The sequence below is a fragment of the Cnephaeus nilssonii genome, assembly GCF_951640355.1.
Source record: "Cnephaeus nilssonii genome assembly, chromosome: 4".
In the NCBI taxonomy this organism is placed as follows: Eukaryota; Metazoa; Chordata; class Mammalia; order Chiroptera; family Vespertilionidae; genus Cnephaeus; species Cnephaeus nilssonii.
Window position 1 is genome coordinate 87,874,678 of NC_137075.1, and position 17,778 is coordinate 87,892,455.

At 43.1% G+C, this 17,778-nt stretch overlaps 1 protein-coding gene across 1 annotated transcript in view; it reads right to left on the reverse strand.

Annotated features, from left to right (window-relative positions):
- TMED10 (transmembrane p24 trafficking protein 10) overlaps positions 1 to 7,485 on the reverse strand; it is a 36,275-nt gene extending 28,790 nt beyond the window's left edge. Inside the window, exon 1 of the mRNA XM_079768929.1 lies at positions 7,205 to 7,485. Coding sequence (XP_079625055.1) covers positions 7,205 to 7,432 — 228 coding nt within the window. The 5' untranslated portion in view covers positions 7,433 to 7,485. The remainder of the gene's footprint in view (positions 1 to 7,204) is intronic.
- Positions 7,486 to 17,778: the final 10,293 nt, after the last annotated feature.

Below are 17,778 nucleotides of genomic sequence, written 5' to 3' on the forward strand. Positions count from 1 at the left end.
ATGCCTAACAGAGCAGGTATTCAACAAAACCTTTAGCTAACAGGGATAGCAAGAAATACAAGATGACTCCAGCATTTCCTGCACGTATTTTTTAACCTGATGAGTAATACACTACCTGGGGGAGGGAAGAGAGGATGGTGTGTGCATATATAATGACCAGAGGTTGTGGGTCTATATTCTTCATTTACTCTAAGATATAAAAAAAGCAGAAAGAACGCCCAATCATTGAATATGTTGTCATTTTAGACTAGAAAAATAGTATTAGAAATACCTTCAAAAGACTACCACAAGTCACTGCTGTTCTCTAACATGAGGAACATGGACAACTCTAACAGCCTAGAAGCTATTATTTAATGGCATAAAATGAATTTATCCTGATCATTCAAACAAGAGCAAATAACAACTCCACGTCTGAATCCCTGAAATCAAAGGATCACATCTAGAGCTCACCCAGAACAAAGTCAAACTTAGACCACAAACAGCATTTAGCAACACGAAATTCTTTAAAATTTCCAACACAAGTCAGCGATGGCATAGCACAGCAAAGAAGTATTGCTTAAGGAGGCTTGTCGAAGTGTTGAAAACTAGAAATGGAAAATTTCCAGGCACTGGTATGATTATGGATAGATGGTCTCTTCCTGCTTCTATCACCATTTGCTACTAATTCAACATATGGAATACGTCATGCTTGACTGAGGAGGGGGAGGGGCGGTTGGGGGACAAGAAGAAGGGAGAAAGAGGAAGGGAGAAGGAAAAACCAGTTACTGCCTTAACAATACTACTGCGGGGGTGAAGCCAGATCAAATGTTTTTTTTCATACTGTTCCAAAGTTATTTACGGTAAAAACCTCCAGTGAGTCCCTTTTAGGCACAAACAAAGCCTTGTTCTTTCTTAACAGCTAGTCCCTTGACTTCCCACACGTTATGTAGAACAATGAGGTCCAGCACAGGATAAAGCAGATGACATCAACCTCCCTCAAGTCAGAGATTTGTTTGGGAGCCCAAATTCTGGTTTGTGGCCAGCTGGCTTATTTTACAGAGGGCTCTACTGTCCAAGCTGCTAGGCTGCGTAAGCGTATGGGGGCAATGGCTCAGGATCAACCACCAGTCAGCAATTCACACAAGAAATAGCATAGAAGTCCCCGCACCCCACTAGATTACCTCTATAAATCTGTTCCATTTCCCTAGAAACTGGATTCAGTCTTCAGATGTCATAAAAAAGATACGGCATACAATTTCAAATTCTAAGCCGATCCCTTTCTCTAGATTAGTTCCAAACAGATATGACTGTGGATAACTGTTCACTGAATAGGAGAGATTTAAATGATGTATCATACCTTGTAGTTTTTATGGAGAAGAAAACACAAAGTCAGATTTTAATTTAAAACTAGAAATTTTGGATGCAGTACGAAAAGAAACTAGATTTTAATACTATTGAATGCTAATGTACCAATTACCCTTCTGTACTAAACCACCTACTTATTGACCTGTTTCTAACCCATTGGACAACAGTCACAGCAAATATAAATTTGAAAGAGACATAGCTTTCCCAACAAAAAAAGGTCAGCCCTCAGTACAGACACCGGTAGTAATACGCTAAAATATAACTGTTCCAAATAAAATCATCTCAAAACTATAGTGCATGCACATGCACACATGTCTTTTATCTTTTCATACAGATTTTAGTGGAGGGATAGAAGCTTATAAGCCAATGGTTTCTCAACTGCCAAGAAGCTTCTTGATAATTTTTAGGCTTAAATTGTGATAGGCCTGTGACTCAAGGCTGAACTCTTCAAATGATCTATTTAGCTTTCTCATCTATAAGCTAGTTAGGAAAGATAGGGACCATAATTGAGTAAATATCCAAATTTAAAAATCTCATTCAGCAAAATGAATTGTTAATTTTCTCTCTTGAAAAATGACAAAAAAATGTAGACCAATTAGATTATTTGGAAGAGGCTGAACAAGTATAAATGACTTAAATTATTATCACTGGGCTTTTCTTTCCTTTCTGGTGATGATTATGACAACTCACAGTTGCTTTTTCTCTTTCTGTAATTTATTTCCAAAATATAAATCACCCTTAGACAACAACTCATCTCATCCCCTAAAATTAATTCATCCTCCATTTTCCACTATTAACAAGCACCCTAAATAATAAATGGTACTGGAGCCTATTAAACTATGATGGTATCATCTAGACTTACTGAAATGTGATTTTCAATTCAAAATCAAAAGAGTTGAGATCCTGACCACACAAATACTCTTTATGCCATCAATCATTCCCTAGCTATATCACTTGATTTTTCAGTATAGTACTTAATCACTACCTGAAATTATGTGTATTTGTTGTTTTTTTCTCTGTTCTCCACCAGAGTTCAAGGACCTTCTTTGCTGTTCATTTCCATATCCCCAGCTAGGTCTGGAATATACTAAATATTAAATAAATATTTACTGAATGAATGGAAGAATCACCAACAAAATACTCAGAATTCCTCCCATTAAACTATTCTTTAACTGGTCGCTACAATGATATATGACCGGGAAGTCAGATTAGCAAGTCAATTATCATTCAAGAGAGAAGAAAGAGTACTAAAATCTATGGCCTACCATGAGCCCTGTGCAATAAAGAATACATTTCAATAAGTCCTTCTAACAATTCTTTGAGATCTATTATCCCCATCTTATAGATAAGGGCCCAAGGAAGAGTTAAGCCATTCCTCCAAGACCATGCACCCTATAAGTGGTGGAACTGCTGGGATTTAAACCTCAAACTGTCTGACTCCAGGTCCAGTCTCTTTCCACTGCTTCTCAGTAACACTAAGATATTTAACTTAGTTGTACAATAATGCATATATAGTACATTAAACTGAGGACTCAAAGGTGAATAAGACATTAAGGAGTTCACAAAGTAAGCACCACATTACATGAAAAGTGCCTTGCCAAACAGGATGTAATGGGAGCAAACAGGAGGGGAGTACAGGCAAAGACTGGTCCAAGAGAACATTGTATTCAAAGAACTGCAAGGTGTTCAGTACGGGAGAGTTGGGAGTGGGAGGAGGAAGTGAAGAGGAAGGGAGAAGCAAAGATGAGAGATGAGGCTAGACAGTGGCAATTCATTTATGTTCATTTATCCCTTATCCTGAAGCCCTACTATATGCCAGGCACTGTATTAGACACAAGCATTTCAATGATGAATGAGATAGTCTCTGCTCAAGGAGCTTTTAGTCTATCTGAGGAGATGGGTAAACACACAGTAGAACATAGAGTGACATATGATAACACTGATGTATTTACTGGACATTAAGGTGCTCTTTGACAGGAAGTGAATTAGACAGCTCAATCAAGGCACTCCATTCTTCTGAGAGAGACTGCTTCATTCAGAGCAACAGCTAAATGCCAATCCCAGTTGACCAGGTTTTGCACTACACGAAGTCTCCAGTTCTCCTAACCTCAACCCAAACTATTGCTGCTTGAACCAGAGATGGACATATGACCAAAGAGAAGACCCAGAATGTGGCCTGGCATAAAAGGAGCCGAACCAATCCGATTTTTATGCTCAGGAGCTGCATTTCAGAAGTTGAATGAGAGAATCATTGAGGCAGAGTCTGGTCCACAAGTGGTCAAAATTTAAGAGAAAGCACACCTGAGTGAACAGATACTATGAAAAAGGTTGCAAACTGTGATAAAGAGCTGGATCAAACCCACAAATGTATTCCGTGGCCTACACAGTATATTAAAATTTTTAAAATAATACCCAGCTTGTGGTCTCTAAAATACCACTCCTCACAAAAAGGAACCAGAACTCCTTGGAGGAATAGCTGCTTCCAGATCAGGGGTTGGACAAACAAAAGATGTGCCTAGGACACCTTACTGTCCTACAAAACAGAGAAACTATCAAAACCTAATGGGATTGTGTCAAAAGGATAATAGAGCCAGAGACATGTGAGCATAAGGAACGAATGCAACTGACTAAACCAATGACTCTAAAAACTGAAACAAACAACAAAAAATAATTTTAGAATAATAGTTAACCCTCTGGACTACAATGGAAATGACAAGGGCAAAATGCCTTACTCTGAAAAATGTCAATTAAAAGAACTGAATTCTGCCCTGTGGTTAGAGCATCAGCCAGTGGACTGAAAGATCTCGTGTTCAATTCCCAGCCAAGGGCATGTACCTCAGTTGCAGGTTCGATTCCTAGGCCTGGGAGGGGGGGGGGGGGGGGGGAGGGGGGGCAAGCGGGAGGCAACCAATTAATGAGTCTCTCTCACATCAATGTTTCTCTCTCTCTCTCTCTCTTTCTCCCCCCCCCCCTTCCATTCTCTCTAAAAAAGAAATATCCTTGGGTGAGGATTTAAAAAAAAGAAAAATGAAGTCTGCATTTTTCCTGCCTTTCCTATATGAATTATAAATTTTAGGGTAACCAAGTGGTCTTAAATTCTGTAAGAATAATTCCAGCCAATAAATATGGAAGGAATAACAGAATTAGAAAATAATTTCATAACCTTAATGAAACAATAAATTCATACAAGTCATCAATGGACTCATACGAGAAAAATTAATGGGAAGCTTTATAATGGAGGCTTCAGGGCACTACCATCTCAGTAGGCAGAATGGCATCCCCTGCCCTCCCACACCATCCAAAATGTCCACATCGGCCCAGCCAGTGTGGTTCAATGGCTGAGCATCAACCTATGAACCAGCAGGTCACACAGTTCAATCCCCAGTCAGGACACATGCCTGTGTCCAGCTCAATCCCCAGTAGGAAGCGTACAGGAGGCAGCTGATCAATGATTCTCTCTCATCATTGATGTTTCTATCTCTCTCTCCCTCTCCCTTCCTCTCTGAAATCAATAAAAATATATTTTTTAAAATCTTGTGAGGTGTGATTATAGCTGCATAACATTGTGATTTTGTTCATAGTTTTAAGAAATTCGTGCAGCTGTATGTAGGACTGAAATCCATGATATCTGGGATTTATTTTAAAATAATTCAGCATAAAATGAGAAAGGGGAAGCAATTACAATGAAAAAAGTGAGGCAAGATCCTATTGATTGGTGAATCTAGTTATTGGGTATATGGCCAACTGACTGTGCTCTTTTCCATAAAACTGAAAACAAATAATGCCAAAACCAATGTGAATTAATTGGTGACATTTAAAAATCAGAAGCTTTCATATAAAAATCTGGATTTCTGACTTCGTTTGAAAAATCGGATATGGCAACAAGGCCCATATCAAGAAATGACCATTGACCACTCCAAATTAAGTTTCCAATACTCCCAATTATCCCCCATTTATCATCACTGCTGTCCTTTTTCTTATACGTGGCTTAGTTCATGCATTTATGCTACTTACTTGACAACTAGGTTTAGGACTCCAGGAGTAATGTGTTTAAGCTGGTGAGAAGCAAGAGCACAGCGCAGGCATGGGGAGATAAACTGAACAATGGCAAAGTGCTAGCATATAGATATACAGACTCCTACTGTTGACGTTCCTTCAGCAGCTTTGGACATAGATATAATTCCCATAAGGCCTTGCTACACCATGCTTCTTATATTTATTAAGTGCTTACTAGAAGCAAGGCAGTATGCTTGACATTCTGGAAAATACAAACATGAAAATAATTCCTGCCCTCAGGATACTAACAATCTAATAAGGAAGACAAGGTAAACGTAAGTGGTTACAATGTAAGATGAAAATAAGTGAGTTTAGGATACTGCTCAGGGTACCTCATCTGTAAAATGCAAAGTATGGAGTGACAAAGTATATAAAGCTTCAGGAACAGATCATGAAGTGCACTATAGGGCATGTTGGAAAATTGAAACTTCATCAGATGAGCACAAGTAAGCTGCTGAAGGATTTAAAAAATATAATTACAAATCAGATGGGGCAGCACTGCAAATGAGAGTAAAGTCTCTCTTTCACTGTTCAAATCCTCTGATTCTGTGCACAACATCTGTTGAAGAGCCAGAAGCATGACCCCCAAAATGTTACGCCCTCATGGCTTTCTTGGCTAGACATGAGTTTGGTACCTGAAGAGACTAATAAAAGGATGGGTCACTGAGCAGTATCCCTGAAAATAGTTTCTCTCTCTGTTACCTCTACTGGGTTCCAAAACCCTACACAGAAACTATGGTCTTCTTATACCTAAGTGCTATTAAAAAGTAAAAATGTTTCTTACTATTCAGTCTAAGGCCCATTCTGTTAAAAATAAAACCATGTGCTTATTGTGAGTGAACAAAATGACCCCAAACGCAATCAACCTTGACTAAACCAAATTATATTAGCGTTTCAAAGATCACTCTAATGACAAAATGGGACCAAACTAGCATTCTGGTAGCAGTTGTCACCACCAGAGAATGGCTGAAATGTGCATAGAGCTTGGCCAAGTCCAGACTCTGGGGTACCAGGAAGGAAAGCACTGGAAACTGAGACCATTTGATGGGTGGTCTCAGTTTTAATGGACTGAATTTTAGTCAATTACAGGAATTACAAATAAAAAGCAAGGCGAGAACAAAATTCCAGCACTTTCACTTTACTTAACTTCCAAACTCAGACTCAATTCCAGCTCTGGCATCAGTTTATTCTACTACCTCTCTGAGCCTCGGTTTCCTTATGTGTAAAATGAAGCTAACAGTACCTACTCCATAGAGGAATGTACGGACTAAATGGCGATGTATGTAGTAGGAAAGCAGCACAAGATCGGACATAGCTAATGCTCAATAAATAACAGGCTTCATTATTCCCAGTAAGCTTCGGCGCCTCCATTATCTTCCTTATTAAGGGTGATATCTAATTGTATCTCCGCGATCAAGCAGGTTTCGCAGGTCTCAACGTGTCTCTGTGTCAATCCCCACAAGTATGCAACACCTAAGGACTTCTTGGGAGAATCAAGTTCCAGCTCAAGGTACCCAAGACCCAAACAGATACGGGTCCCGCCAACGACCCAGGTGGAGGTCGCCCCAGCTCGGCTGTCACCACATCCGCCAAGGCCTCGCGCCCTCCCCCGGGTTCCCCCGCGTTGGCGCCCAGCCCCGCTCCGCCAACGCCAACCCTCGGGGTGAGGGGGCGGTCTCCACCGCCCGCCCTTGGCGCTCCGGGGAGGCCAGGCCCGACGCCCCCCACCCCCATCCTCGGCCTCTCCTCGCCTACGCCTGAGGTCTTCCCGTCCCGTCCCGCCCCGCCCCGCCCCGGGCCGCACCTTAAGGTGGGTGCGCAGGCCGCCAGCGCCCCCAGATTGGTCGGTGATCTCGTAAGCGCCGGTCACCAGCAGGTCCTTGTGGATCTCCTCGCGGAGGCACTTGCGGGAGTTGATGGGCAGATGGAAGGAGATGGCGAGAACCGAACTGGGGCCGAGCAGGAGAGGTAACAGCAGCAAGGCGAACTGGCAAGGGCCACGCTGGACTTGTAGGCCAGACAAACGAGACATGGTGCCGGAGACTGTTAACACCCGGGCCTCGGCCGCGGCGGAACCGGAGGGCCCACGTGACTCACCTCTGGCCTACCGGTGGCGCGGGCGCCATTTTGGAGACTGGCAAATAGACCAAAAAAAATATAGTAAATCTTATAAAAGGGGGAAAAAAAGATATGATACCACGCCACACCAACCAGTTAGAGTGATTAAATAAAAATTTCTAGAAAATTTCCGGGAAACTTGTTTTTGTTGAGTTCAGTGACGGTTCAGTCAGCCATAACAAGTGAGGGCAGACCCGGAAGTAATTCTCCTTCAACTTGCGGAAGCAGTGCTTGCAAGTTTTAGGGAGGGTGTGATACCATGGCAACCAAGCCCCAATAGGAAACAGCCACAAGGCCCTTTGCTGGGCCGGTCGGGCTGCCACCGGGGCGCGCGGGGCGGAGGCGGGGCATGCGCAGTCTCAGTGCAAAGCCGCCTGAATGACCACTGGGACCTTGACCGCTGGAGAGGAACACTTGGGGAGGCTGAGCGGAAAGGTTCTGTGGCTGCGAGGCGAGCGGGGGCCGGTGCCTCAGAGAAGGTCGAGAGGTCACCTGGGAGATGTGAACTGGACAGGCGGCCAGTTCAGGCTCCTGAGAGGGATCTTTGGGCTGCAGTAACTGTTTGCTTTTCTGAATGTGCATCTAATTTAGCAAACACTGAGCGCCTACTATACTAGGTAATGTTCAGACTAACTTTGGGTTTTGTATTTCAATGGCATAAAACACTGTTTTAATCCAGTCTCAGAGAAGGACCTAATTCGGTTTCCCAGAGGAGCATTGCCAAGGGAAGGCAAGTATTTGTGTGTTTTAAACTCACAGACATTTTAGGGATCCAGTTGGCTAGTCTTTAGTAAGCAAGTTGGCACAGTAGTCATGCTTTTGTTTAACAAATATTTACTGCGTACCTGCTAATGTGCCAGACGCTATACCATGCGGTGTATACCAATATGTTTATTGACTGAACAGACCACTGTTGGGATGCTATCAGATATTCGGGACTGAAGAAAATACAAAGATGGAAAAGGAATACACACCAGCCTATGTTTGAAATCATCTACTTTGGTTAATGTTTACTGAGCATCTACAGAAATACCCAGAGTATGGGCTATCTGCTCTTGGTGATTTAAATGATTGTTCTTTATTTATAACTGCTTGCAATTCATGTACTTCTTTTCCTGGAACTGAAGTCCCACAAACAAAACAAGAACAAACATAAAGGAGCAATAAAGCATTTTAAAATTCGACAAATAACATACTACAACTATTTTATGAGGTGTCCACTTAGGAACATTTAGTTTATTTTATTCCTGATCTAAGATAAGATTGCTAGTCCACTGGTATGTCCTGATAATTTTCGTTGGCCTTTTCCCTGCAGTGAAGGGAATCAGTACCAAGCAGTTATGTAATGCGTTGTTTGTAATCAGTCCTGAGGCTCTGCTGACCATCAGCAAGAGATTTGCAGTTTATAAACTAGCTGTGTGGTTTTTTTCTCTAAATTTCTCTCTTACATTTAGATAACAACATCTATATTTTTAGCTGTTTTCACAGATCTCATTTGATATTTTCGAAAACCATGTGACATAGACTGGACAAGTCTGTTCATGTCAGAGATAAGAAAACAGGTTCAGAGAAGCCAAAGAAATTCTGAGAGGCCCAAAGTTTAAAAGTGACGAAGTCAGTCTAAGGGCCTGAGCCTTCTTCAGGAAGGCACTATTATTTATTATTTAACAGATGAAGAAATTGAGACTTAGAGAAACTGTTACTTTCCTAAATCACAGGTCTCACATCCTTTCTTGTCCTGTATTCTCACTTATCCCATTCCCTAACTCTTTCCTACCCCCTTCCCTCATTTATATTTTTCTCCTTAGCACTCACCATTATATAATATAATATACATTTTACATATCATGTTTATGAATCTGTTTCCCTAGCTAGGTTATCTGTTTTGTGATGGGCAGGGATTTTTATCTATTTTGTTCATTGCTTTATCTTCTGAATCTAAAATAGTGACTGGCATTTAGAAGGCAAAATAAACAGCAGTTCAATGAATGCAAGATTGACTCCTTAGCTCCTAGCAGAAGGGCTAACAGCAAATTCCTTACATTATTCCTTAGCTGTTTTCACACAAATCCATAATGTATATAAAGTGAGGTTTCAGTTTCATCAACAATATGCATATCTTGTATTTGAATTGAAAAATGTGTTCTTGTTTTCATATAAAGACAGAAAAAAAAACCTCCCCTCTATGCTGTGGAACTACAAGGCTAAGTAGATACTCCTAGGGAACCCAAATTTTTAAATTGCATCTGCATGAAAAATGTACCATTTTACATCACTGTGGGGAAACGGCCTCATTCTGAATTGTAGAGCAAATGGAAAGTGTCCCAACACATTTCTTCCTGGCCTAAGAGTCCCCTGCCATCCCCTCATCCTGAAACTTCCCCAACCAGACCCACCTAAGATTCCTGAAGCCTTGAGCCTCTGGAAGTAAAGAAACGTCATGAGGACACACCCTCCACCCAATCTATCCCTAATCCACTGGTTTCTCAACCTTCTGTTTGTATGAGAGGGAGCATTTTAAAAACACACCTCAGCCCAGAATTCAAAGCTCTTATTAAAAATCTGCATTTGTAATAAGCTTGCTGGGTGATTCTGTGGTTGCGAATCCTTGGAAGCGCTTCCTCCCTCTCAACACCTCCTTTAACCAGCCTAATCCTCCACTGTGGCTTGATGCTCCCCAGCTCCAAGGCAAAAATGGTCAAGGATTCCTAATTCTGGTGTCCCTGCTCACTCGTGTGTACAGTCCCACTCACAGCGTGTATTTAGGTAGCTAAAACAAGATGGGCAGCAATTGGGCAGCTTTTGTCATGTGTCATACTTTTGACCCAGAGAGTGATTCCAAGGACCTCTTTTATGGGTCCTTAAGTTCCAGAACCCCCTTGGCACTGCACTCTGGGTGATCTCATCCAGTCCCATGACTTTTTTAAAAAAAATGTATTTTTATTGATTTCAGAGAGGAAGGGATAGGGAGAGAGACAGAAACATCAATGATGAGAGAGAATCATTGATTGGCTGCTTCCTGCGCGTAGGATTGAGCCTGAAACCTAAGTATGTGCCCTGACCAGGAATCAAACCGTGACTCCCAGGTTCATAGGTCTGCGCTCAACCATTGAGCCACACCCGCTAGGCCAGTCCCATGACTTTAAATGCATCCATAGGCGATAACTCCCAAATGTGCATCTCCAGCTTTGCCCTCTTCCCTAAACTCCAGAGTCTGTATCAGGCTCCCTATTTGACATCTCCACTTGGATGACTAATTGGCAACTCATACTTAACCCTTAATTTCCCCTTCCCCCCATCCCAAATCTGCTTCTTCCTCATCTCGGTAAATTACACCACCTTCTACTTCTTCACTGAGGCCATCCTTGTTTCCTCTTTCTCTTACCCCTTCCCCACACAGAGCCAGTTCATCAGCACATCCTACCAGTTCTGTGTCCTAAATTTATGGCAATCAGTTTCTACTTTTCTCTGAACTAGGGGTCGGCAAACTACTGCCCAGTAAGGCAGACCAAATCCAGCATGCAACCGCCTGTTTTTGTATCGCCCAAGGGCTAAGAAGGATTTTTACATTTTTAGAGGGTTAAAAAGAAGGAGGAGGAGGTGCCAGACAGAGGGGAGGAGAAGGATGTGCCTTAGAGAGTTTATGTGGCCCACCAAACCTGAAATATTTATCTGATCCTTTCCCAAAAAGTTTGCTTCTCTCACCTAGACAACTTCCCTGTAATCATGTTCCTTAATATACCTTGACTGTATATATTTTTTAAAATGTAAATCAGGCCCTAGCAGGTTTGGCTCAGTGGTTAGAGTGTCGGCCTGCGGACTGAAGGTCCCGGGTTTGATTCCAGTCGGGCACATACCTCAGTTGCAGGCTCAATCCCGGCCCTGGTCAGGGAGTGTGTGGGAGGCAACCAATCAGTGTGTCTCTCATGTTGATGTTTCTATCTCTGTCTCTCCCCCTCTCTTCCACTCTCTCTAAAAATCGATGGAAAAAGATCCTCAGGTGAGGATTAACAACAACAACAAAAAGTAAATCAGATCAATCAAAATAAAGCCCAAATACCTTACCACAGTCCAAAAGGCAACAGTGGTCTGGCTCCTGCCCTAATCTCAGTGACCACTTCCTCCCAGCACACCCACACATTCAATCTCCAGGCTTTCCAAACAGCTTAAATGCCTACATGCATCAGGGCCTTTGCACTTACTGTCTACTTGGAGTTCTCTTGCCCAGATCTTGTCCCATGGACTCTGGACTCTGCAGGCTGCGCCTCCTCATTCAGGCTCCAACTCCCAACATCACCTCTGAGAGAGCCCACCCTGTGTAAGTAAGCCTGTCCTCAGGTTACCTTCTATCACATGACCTGGTTTTATTATCTAAATAGCACTGGTCACTATTTGAGAGTATCTTGTTATTTGTTTTCTTGTTTATTACCACCCAGCCCCACTGGAATTTAATCTCCAAGGGAGCAAGGTCTTTGTTTTGTGCCTGATAGATCCCTGAAACCAGACACAATCTGTAGTGGGCGTTCAAAAAATATTTGCCGAGTGAATAAATGAAATGATACAACATATAAACCACTTAGCACATCAACATAGACCAGTTGCTCAATAAATGCTAGTTCCTCTATCTAGTATTTTAATTGCCATTTTTCATGTGGAGAAGCTGAGATCCAAAGCTGTTAAGTGACTGACCTCAATCCATACTATGAGTCAGGATTAGAGCTGAGAATAGAAACGAGAGCTCTTAACTGCAGACTAGTTTTCAGACATAATTGTCATTACATTTGATAAAACATGATACTTATTATTTAGTTCCTACTCTACTAAGAAGTTTGATATTTCAGGGCAATATTTTTCTACCCTCATTCACATTTATAATTCAGCTTTTTTGGATTTTAAGTGAATATAAGTCTTTTAGAGCATTTATGAAGATGTTACTAATACAAAACTTGTAGCATCTACTAGTATCTCCCCTGAATTCACTTTCCTTGAAAAACAAGATTTATCTTTCTCTCCAGATTTCCATGGTGTTAAATTTTTATCTTCCTGGGTGGAAAACATGAACCCCAGTACTAACTCTCCATGACAATTAATGTCCTTCATCAATGTCGCCAAGATAAACTATCAAGACCCTGCCTTATATTCTATAGCCTGTAAACGCTGACTGCCAGCATCAAAGTTATTCTAGTGATGTATGTGAGCTGAGGAGTCTGGATTTAACAAAAATTTCACTAGGAACAACTTTGGAGATGATGGAAGCAAAAGATACAAAATGTGTCCCAGAAGAATCAGTTTGGGAAAACATCAGAACCATCACCAATACCCACAGGCTTTGAGAGCAAAACCAAGTTGAAAAGGACAGGATGAGAAGGGAGGCATCTCCTCTGCCCCGTAAGCACTGTTTGCTTGTGGAGAACACCAGCCCCAGAGCCCAGTGCAGAGAGAGCAAGTACAGGAAGGCCAAATTCCAAGGCAGAAATGAGATGGGGGGGCGGGCAGGAATCCCCTGGATCAGTTGAAGTGGAGGAACCACGGGACAAAAAAGAAGAGTTGCAAAGATGGGACTCCAGGGGAGAAGGAAGTAGGGTCAGGTAGGGAAGAAATGGGAAAATTGTCTAGTACTTTGTGAAGTAGCCCCTGAGTTGAGGCCTTCCAAAGGAGAGTTAATAGAGAGTCAAATGGCATCTACCCTCAAGCATGTGGCTGTATTGCACTCTACACCTGGACACAGCCATGCCTGAAGACTATACACGTATAGATCCTCATAGCGTTTGAGATTCCTTCAAAAGCGCTTGGAGACCCTAAAGTTTGCTAGAGCAGAAAACTACACTGTTTTCAGCCTTTGCTCCTAGTTCTAAGTTTTGGGTTTCTTTTCTAATGCTTTTTTTCCTTGATAGGCCATTAAGCAGTATCTGAGATCCACCAAAACTCATTCTCCTTCAACAAAAGCTCCGTCTTGTGAGAGATATGGACCATGCAAATGGAAAGAGCACTAGCTGCAGACACCTTGATAATGTTGTATGTCTTTTTCCCTTTATTAGCTACATGAATCACCTCTGCACACTAGAATCCTCTGAGCAGCCTTAAAAAATTGCCCATGCCCAGCGCCCACCTAGGATCCAACCCAGAGCATTGAAAACAGCCTATCTGCGTATGGCCCATGGGAATATCATATTTCAGTGGTTCCCTAACTTTGCTGCACATTGGAATCATCTGGGGATCATTAAAAAAAAGTACAGAATGTCCCCCAGACTTTCTGATGTAAATGGTAAGGGGTACAACCATGGCATCAGGGTTTTTAAAATCTTTCCTGTGATCCAATATGCATCCAGGATTAAACATGAATGCTCCAACCTAACCCTTGTCCACTCCTATTTTAGCACGGAGCCCTTCAATGCCTTTCAAGTGGCATGTGCTCAATATAGATATTTCTCAGTTTGATTTGCATTCCTGTGTCTCCTGCTGAAACTCTGTTGCCCTTTCTTCTAGAACCTGACATGAAATTAGTCCTCTGGTAACTGAAGTACTTGGAACACCAGCTTAGGGACAAGGTTCATTCCTCTGCTGGCTGTGTTCTCAGCTCCAGTGTTAGCCAAGAGGGAGGAATGGGAAGCCAGGGCTTCAGATGAGGAGGGCGCTCTCTCCGCAGGCACATGAGGGAGCCTTTTCTTGTCCTTTGCAGAAAGTCATTGTGGCACATGGACAGAGGAAGTATTAATAAGCTTTCTAAAGAGGTACTTCTCCAAGATTTTGGTGTTTCATAGACCACAAGCAGTGCTGTCAGTTCTACAGATGGCCAACTTCTGCATTTTGGAGAGCAGCTTCCGAAGATAGATCAACTTGCATCCCTAAAGCAGAAGACACAGCTATGGGGAAGGGAATCATCAGAGTCTCTAAGCCAGATGTCAAAAGCCACTACCCACATGTTGGTCAGGGACAAGAAAGACCGGTCCACCAAGTAGTCATTAGAGACAATGGACTCTTTGGAATGAAATTAAAGTGACAGCATTACAGATATTGTAATAGCCAGGGCTTCATGGCAAACCCACACTGAGAGCCATGGACTGGCATTCCAATGATGTATGCTCTAGACAGCGGTCCTGGCTCTGCCCTGCTGCCCACGTACTGGGTCACTTTGAGCTGGAAACTATACTTTCTAGGTGTTGACATCTTCTTTGTAAAATACAAACCCAACAACTAAAGACAGAGCCTTTCTTTGACTTCTTACAAGCCTACATCCAAAGAGAAGTCGCAAGCTTGCAAAGGTGATGCCACTACATCATTACCAGCTGTGTTCTGCCTCCGCCTTTAGGTCTGCTGTCCTGGCCGGGGACTTGGCAGTCATAGCTGACCTCCACAACTCCGTGTCTAATTGCCAAGACCTTCCCAGGACAAACGGTGTGACTAGGATGAAAGCCTCTGTATTAGTTTCTTAGTGCTGGCCTTATAAGTTAGCATGAACTTAGTAGCTTAAAACAACAGAAATATATTTTGTCAGTCTGGAAGCCAGAAATCTAAAATCAAGGTGCCAGCAGGGACGTGCTGCATCCAAAGCTCTAGAGGAGAAGATATCCTTGCCTCTTCCAGCTTCTGTTGGCTCCAGGTACTCCTTGGCTTGTGGCTGCATAGCACCAATTTTTGCCTCTGTCTTCAAGTAGACTTCTCTCTGTCTCTCTCATCTTATCTTATAAGGACACTTGTCATTGGATTTAGGTTCCACCCAGATAATCTAGGATGATCTCATCTCAAAATCCTTAATTTACATCTGCCAAGATTTTTTTTTTCCAAATAAGGTCACATTCACAGGTTCCAGGGGTTAGGATTTCAACCTATCTTCTGTGAAGACACAGTTCAACCCAATACAAATAGAGAAGGGTAGAGGGATGTACAAAATCCTATCCATCCTTAACCCCAAGTCAAATGTCACCGATTATCTAGGAGACATTGCTACTTCACATTACCTAGATATCTCCACTGGGCCATCTAGTTATTCCTGAACTGCCCATATGCCCCCTCTTTCTAGATCACCTATATCAGAATCCCCTAAAGATCTTGTTAAAAATATAAACTTCTGAGGCCCTTGGGGAGCCATGGGCTTCGGTGCAGACATGGCCAAGTCCAAAAACCACACCACGCACAACCGGTCCTGAAAATGATGCAGGAAGAGCAACAAGAAACCCCAGTCACAAAGATATGAATCTCTTAAGGGAATGGACCTCAGGTTCCTGAGGAACATGTGCTTTCCCAAGAAGCAAACAAGAAGGGCCTGAAGAAGGTGCAGGCCAACAACGCCAAGGCCACGAGTGCATGTGCCGAGGCTATCAAGGCCCTCGTAAAGCCCAAGGAGGTCAAGCTCAGGATTCCCAAAGAACGGCAGTCACAAGTTCAATCAAGTTGCTTACATCTCTCACCCCACGCTTGGGAAAAGTGTTTGTGCCCACATCAAAGGGTCTCAGGCTCTGCCAGCCAAAGTCCAAGGCTCAAACCAAGACCCAGACTGCAGCTGTGGCTGTATCTACAGCTCTGACTCCAGCTCAGGCTCAGGCTCCCCAAGGTGCCCAGACCCCTCCGAAGGCTCCAGAATAGAGGCCTCTGTCTGATGATGTGAGGACAGAACTGGTGAGAACCCTGGGCTGGTGTCCTTCTGTGCTGTTTGTACAAATAAACCTGAGGCACTGTCAGTCAAAGAAAAAGAAACAAACAACAAATTTCTGTCCTTGCTGCAGCCCCTACTACGGTCACTGCTGCCAGAATCAGGCTTCCTGGGCGTGGGGCCCTGGAGCATGCATTTTAGATCATCTCCCTGGGACATTCTGATGCACCAGAGGTTTGGGAAGCTCCATGCCATGCTGTGAGTCCATGACCAGTTCTCTGATGTACCTCAAGATGTCTTACATGTATTTAACTGATGAGAGGCAGCATGTAATAAGTGTGTGGCCCTGGAGTCAGAATGCCTGAGTTCTGCTACCCAGTAACTGTGACTCCAGGCTATTACATACACTCTCTGTGCCTCTGTTTCCTTGTGTAAATGAGAATAATTATAGTGCCTGCCTCGTGAAGTTATAGTTAGGATTAAAAGAAGTAAAACATAAAACACTGAGAATAGGATCTGGCAGGAGAAATAGGAATGCAAATCAGTACATTTAAGCTGAACTTATGAAATAGAACAGATTGGCAGTTGCTTATTTTTTTCTCTATATTCCTGGAAACTTCCCTCCCAGGAACATATCTTGATCTTTCCATCATCATCAGTTATTACTATGTCTGACTACTGTGCTTTATCTCATTTTGCCCTCACAACAATTATATAAGGCAGATGATATTATGATCTCCCACTTTATGGACAAGGAAACTGAGGGTCAGACAGGTTAAGTAATTTGCCCCAAGTCCTTCAGGCAGTGGAAGGTGAGGTGGGGGCCCTAACCGGTTTGGCTCAGTGGATAGAGTGTCGGCTTGCAGACTGAAGAGTCCCAGATTCGATTCCAGTCAAGGGCATGTACCTTGGTTGCGGGCACATCCCCAGTAGAAGGTATGCAGGAGGCAGCTGATCAATGGTTCTCTCTCATTGATGTTTCTAACTCTCTATCCCTCTCCCTTCCTCTCTGTAAAAAAAAATCAATAAAAAAAATATATTTAAAAAAAGGTGAGGTGGGGGATGTGAAGTATCAGTTTGGGTCCCTGCTGTCTCTGCTACCCTGTACTTCCACTCTCACCCCCCGAAGGCATTCCATGTACCCTTATCAGGCCCAGCCATCCTTGAACCAACTTTCTAAACCTCCCCACACAGCTTCCCCACATCAAGTTCCATCTTTCCTGAACCTTTCAAACCATGCTTCCCCGTGCTTTGCCTTCTTAGTCTGGGGCCCTCCAAGGAGATGTCCTTTTTTAGAGGTGTTGAATTAAACTTCATTTCTCTTCCATCTTCCTTGGGAGCGCCTTCAAATCCTACATCCGCCCCCAGGGTCTCCCAAAACCAATCTCTGCCTCACACACAGCCACTCTGGTGGGTTTCTTCTACAACCCAGGTGACCCTTGTGTCCATTGAGAACCTGCCTTCCTCTGCCTTCAGGTCTGTAGCTCCTTCAGATGGGGACCCCTGTCGGCCTAGAGGCCAGAGAAGCCAACAACCAGTCAACCCTTAGATGCTGTCCCGATCCTCCCTAAATCCCAGGTCTCTGGCCACTCCTACCCTTCCCTCAGCCCCTGTCAGGGTGGGACCTCTCACCCTGTGCCATTCTGCTGTCCACCCTCCCCTTTCATGTC